This window comes from Priapulus caudatus, unplaced genomic scaffold (genome assembly GCF_000485595.1).
Source record: "Priapulus caudatus unplaced genomic scaffold, Priapulus_caudatus-5.0.1 Scaffold904, whole genome shotgun sequence".
Taxonomy (NCBI): Eukaryota; Metazoa; Priapulida; class Priapulimorpha; order Priapulimorphida; family Priapulidae; genus Priapulus; species Priapulus caudatus.
The window spans coordinates 105,554-110,734 of NW_014577965.1; the positions used below are offsets into that span (position 1 = coordinate 105,554).

The 5,181-nt window shown below is 46.5% G+C and overlaps 1 protein-coding gene across 1 annotated transcript in view; it reads right to left on the reverse strand.

Moving 5' to 3' along the window:
- Window positions 1–2,864: 2,864 nt before the first annotated feature.
- The window catches only part of LOC106814317 (transmembrane protease serine 4-like), a 7,228-nt gene continuing 4,911 nt past the window's right edge, over window positions 2,865–5,181 (reverse strand). The window contains exons 2-3 of the mRNA XM_014818618.1: window positions 4,589–4,858; window positions 2,865–4,083 (exon numbers count right to left, since the gene is read on the reverse strand). Of these exons, the coding sequence (XP_014674104.1) occupies window positions 3,673–4,083; window positions 4,589–4,858 (681 nt within the window). The 3' untranslated portion in view covers window positions 2,865–3,672. The remainder of the gene's footprint in view (window positions 4,084–4,588; window positions 4,859–5,181) is intronic.

Sequence of the window (5,181 nt, forward strand, 5' to 3'; positions counted from 1 at the left end):
GTGTGTGTGTGTGGGGGGGGTGTATGTGTATGTGTATGTGTGTGTGTGTGTGTGTGTGAAGTAGTAACGTCTGTCACAATTTACCATTATGTTACTTGGGGGTTTAGTTGCGTTAACAAAGCGATGCGAGTCTCTCTGAGTGGGGCACTTATCTCCCGTGTGGGTGAGCTGCATGGATCACAAACTAATTGCTATTTGTAAGCGTCTCGTGTCGTACAATTAGCAAAGTTATCTCACTGGAAACTCGGACTTTGAATTATTTTATACCTGCAAACGACGAGTAAAATATTACAGTATAAACGCCATTAAACAGTAGAAAACCCCATATGTGCATAATTATGCTGGTCTACGTAGTGCGTGTTGGTTGAGGCATCGTATAGTGGCCACGTATATCATACGCGTGTGGGGAATAACTACGTGCTTGGGCTGATTAGCTTGTCTAATGAACATGACGCGCATACCTCCATTACGGCATTCTACTTTAGTTAATCACTACGGCAGCCAGGGTGTTGCAAGAAATGTTGTTAGTGCGCGTTACAGGTTGCGGCGATTCGAGGCACGCGTGCGCTCCCATGTGACGAACTAAATTGTTTCGCTCGGGTAATAACTTTCGTAATTTCTGAAAAGTTTTTTTTCCGGGGTTCCGACGTTATTTTACATAATTAATATGAAATGGCGACGGTTTTTCAACGATTCTAATGCCCATCTGTTTCTGAGGGAGTTAACCAACCTTACTGTACACATATGCGACCGCCCAGTGTAAAACTACAACTAAAGACACCACATAATGTGGAAATGTGTATATTGTTCGTCTACGCTTTATCGGCGCAAAGTAAGGAGAAAGGAGAAAGATACGTAATGAAACGCCGTTTATATATAAACAATCATACTTCCAAGTTTGTGATTTTTAGTAGTAGACGTTTTTGTTAACGAGGCTTTTAATTGATGGTTATTTGTACCTTCGCTAACGTTGTTCACTTTCTCACAACTGAATCCACTAAACCTTTCTGTGCAGCGACACAAGTAGTCATCTCCAGAATTGATAACGAGACACGTACCACCATTGAGGCATGGCTTTCCATCACACGGCGAGGAGACTAAAAATGCAGCACAGTTTTATGAATATTAGATGATTATTGTGACAATCGTGACCATAGCTGCGTCTGATTGAAAATACACGCAATCGCGCACACAAACATGCGCGCACGTCTGCACACACGCGAGCACACACCTATATCCTTGTATCCTTGCACAATCTGAGATAAGTGCGACTAATGGTTTGGCAGTTCGCGCCCGTGAAGCCCGGGGCACAGTTGCACATGTATGACGGAACTGCTGATCTGACGGGGATACATTCGCCACCATTAAGACAAGGCGCACCTGCACACACGTCGTCGACCGCTCTCTATTTCGCTTGCTCGAGCAGCGAAGGCGAGCGAAACGAAGCGAAGATGCACCGCTCTCTATTTCGCTTGCTCGAGCAGCGAAGGCGAGCGAAACGAAGCGAAGATGCCCCGCTCTGTATTTTGCTTGCTCGCGTAGCGAAGGCGAGCAAAACGAAGCCAAGATGCCCCGGTCTCTATTTCGCTTGCTCGCGCAACGAAAGCGAGCGAAACAAAGCGAACATGCACCCGCCCTGTATTTCGCTTTCACTTCACTTCATTCCATTTCATTTCACTTGGAAGAGCAACGTCTTCCTTTCAAGCTCGCTTTGATCAGACTCAAATGAACGGCCGACTTTTATATCCCATTGATATCTATTTTATATCTAAACCCCCCTTAATATCTATTTTATATCTAACTCCCCTAGATATCTTTTTTATATCGATACGTCCCCTTGATATCTCTTTTATATCACGATATTAATGACATTAAAATTAGCCTATTTCCACAACAGGCAAGTTACAAGCTCAAGGGTACAAGACTCTCTTACCCTGAGTGTGTCACTGTTCCTGGTGCTTGCCTGTTCAGTTTAAAAAAGATTCTTTCTTCTCATATTGTCACCCCTTAACTGAGTTTATCTAAATCCCATGCACACGCAGCCAGCCGTACAGGAATTAAATTCGAATCCATTGATCATTGATACATTGATCATCACCAGTGTACATCGATCATTGATCCTTGAGGATGTTCAAAAGGATTTAGATGAATGTATAGATGCAAGCGAGCGTATAGATGCACTCATGCATACCATGTAGCATGACACTAGACTAAGCGAGAGTGATGTGTTGTAAAAGGCATGGAAGTGAGGAAGTTTCAAAGGCCAGGTCAAAGAAATTGCGACATTATATAGATTACATCAACAGCAACGTGTGACTCATCGGTGCCTAATGTAGTTAGATGGTGTAATTCCAAAGCACGGACATGCGTTATACTTAGATTTCGGAAGCTGAACAATTATGGTACAGCAATGCGTGGAAGGAAGAATTATTGCGTTGATTTGCTGATAAAAAATCAATTAAGCAAAAATATATTAATAATTAGATAGGGCGTGTTATTCACCGGTTTCAACGCATTCTTAAACCCGCATATATTTTTTTGCGCAATGTTTTTTCTTTTTTTCTTTGCAATAAACCTATTGACATCTACCATCTGGATGATGCGCTCTAACGAATAACAGACGCGGAGATCTTTCAGCTCGTGGTTTATAACAGTCGGCTAGGCGCTAGTTACCGTCTAAGCAGCTTTTCTAAATGGCAAATGGTGCAAACGAAACAAGGCGTGTGAACTGAGAGATCACTTAGCGGGTCGTGATGCTAAGCCGCCTACTGCTAGACCATGCAAATCCAAATAGCTTGAACCAGACGGTGCGCTGAATATCATATTACAGACGTTCTACTGTAAGAAAAAGCCAAGATAGGAAGGAAAGTCTTTAATCCAACCGTAAATCTGGCCAGCGGATTTTATTTATTTTTTGTATATTCCGCAGTTCACGTAGCTATATAATCATTATAGCCATAACTCATTATTCCCGTTGTGTACATGTTTATCTCATTATGTCAATTAATTACCACGACAGGCAGCCGACTGATTAGCTGACTGTGCACTTTCTATCTTACTTATGCTAGGAGAAATGCTACCGCGATGGATGCAAACTATAGGAATCGTTGTCAAATTAATTGCTCGTAAAATCCTCTGACGTTGATCGCTAGATTTTGTTGTTATTATATAGCATCAGAGGCGTCTATATAGTGGGCACGCACTATCAATAATGAATGCACGCCGAGTTTCGTAAATTATGAATCCAACTTAATTAGTATTCATCTAGCGCACGAACGACTTGCGTCCACCTTCCTCGCATCTCTATAACTCATCTTGACCTTGATCTTCTCTTTTGATGAGTACGCCGAGAAGCCTCAATAGGCAAATTACGACGGCTGGGAGATTGGATAGAACCATAGAAATAATATACTAGGTAGACTAGTGTCTCTATATATTTCTATGGACAGAACGCACACAAACCACGGCGCCAACAAAAACATACAATAATTTCATCGATTTTTCTAATCGCCATCATTCGGACACTGTCTGGTGGCGATAGCTGATTGCGCGCGTGGGTACTTAGTACATAGTAGACGTACGATCATAATAATGATCAATAATAACCGCCTTCATCTCGATCATCAGCCACAAATTACCATCGTCATCGTTGTAACTTGCTCCTCTCCTACTTTATTGCTTTCCCAACGCAATAGCGAGCCGGATTATGTCCACGTACTCGCCGACCGACGTGTAGGTCACGTGACCTGTCTGCGGACACCCCTGCTGTGTGGCGTCCGTGAGAAGTCCGACGAGTTCGTAGCGCCGCCTGGAGGGATCGAGTCGCAGCAGAGGGCTGCCCGTCGTGGCGACGCACGGCTGTGAGACAGTCATCAGTCTCGGACTGAGCGTGCAGACGACGGGCGGTCGGCGGATGAATACCTGCGTCGATGTGTCCGACCGACAGACGGCGGTCGGTAGCAGAGTGACGCGCGCCGCGCGGACACGTCGACGGGAGAGCCGCGAGGTGGCGCCCCATCCCGTCACCGTCAGCGGCAGCGACCGCAACGTGGCGCTGCTGTCGACATCCGGCAGACAGACCGCCTTTGCAGAGAGAAAGAACCAACGCCGTTTGCGTGATCGCATGAATGTGCGCGGTCTTTTCGCGCGCGGCATTTGTGTCGGTATAGAGCGTTAGAAAAGACATCGATTACATTTCCTGACTGTAGAGAGTTCAGCCCAGTGCAGGTAATAGAGCGTTTGACCTTGAAATGTGGCGAATATTTCGACGAGTTATTTATAGCGAGGACGCGGGCTCGCCTAGCAAACTGAGATTCCTTATCATCAAAGTCAGCTGACTTCTGCTTAGGCCAGTGCGATTAGTGTAATCGGCTGTGGTACGTTCCGAAATCTTATCGGCAAACTGTGCCTGGCGACCATATACATTAGCCGTCTCTATACCTGGTATTCCGAACATTCTGCAAACGTCAAGATTACCGGCTCTCACAGAAAGTCAATGGACATACATTTGACCACATATACATTTGGAATTCATTTGCCAACAAGTTTTTTTGCAAATCGGCTGAATCTCACTTGGAAGTTCACATACCTTCGGCACGTCCCTCTGCGGTGTGAATGGGTGCGGCGACACCGACACAAGGGCTAGGTAGTCGAACACGGTGACGTCATCGGAAATCGTGAACAGCGGCACGTCGTCTGCGAGCGAGCCCGACAGGATGGTCTCCCCTACGGCGGCGACGAGCCGCTGCTCGGACCGCCGGCGAAGGCAGCTAGCTGCCGTGAGGATCCATCCGGGCTGAAGCACGGCACCGGCACACTGCAGGGCAGGGACCCCGTCGGTCACACGATATATCGCCGCCTAGAGATTCATGAGAGAGAGAGAGAGAGATAGAGAGAGTGAGTGAGGGAGAGAGAGAGAGAGAGAGAGAGAGAGAGAGAGAGAGAGATAGATAGATAGAGAGTGAGAGAGAGAAAGCGCGAAAGAGGGAGAGAGAGAGCGCGAAAGAGGGAGAGAGAGAGCGCGAGTGAGGGAGAGAAAGAGAGAGAGAGCGAGAGAGCAAGAGAGCGAGAGAGAGAGAGGGAGAGAGAGCGAGCGAGCGAGAGAGAGAGAGAGAGCGAGCGAGCGAGAGAGAGAGAGAGAGCGAGAGAGAGAGATAGAGCGAGAGAGGCAGAGAGCGAGCG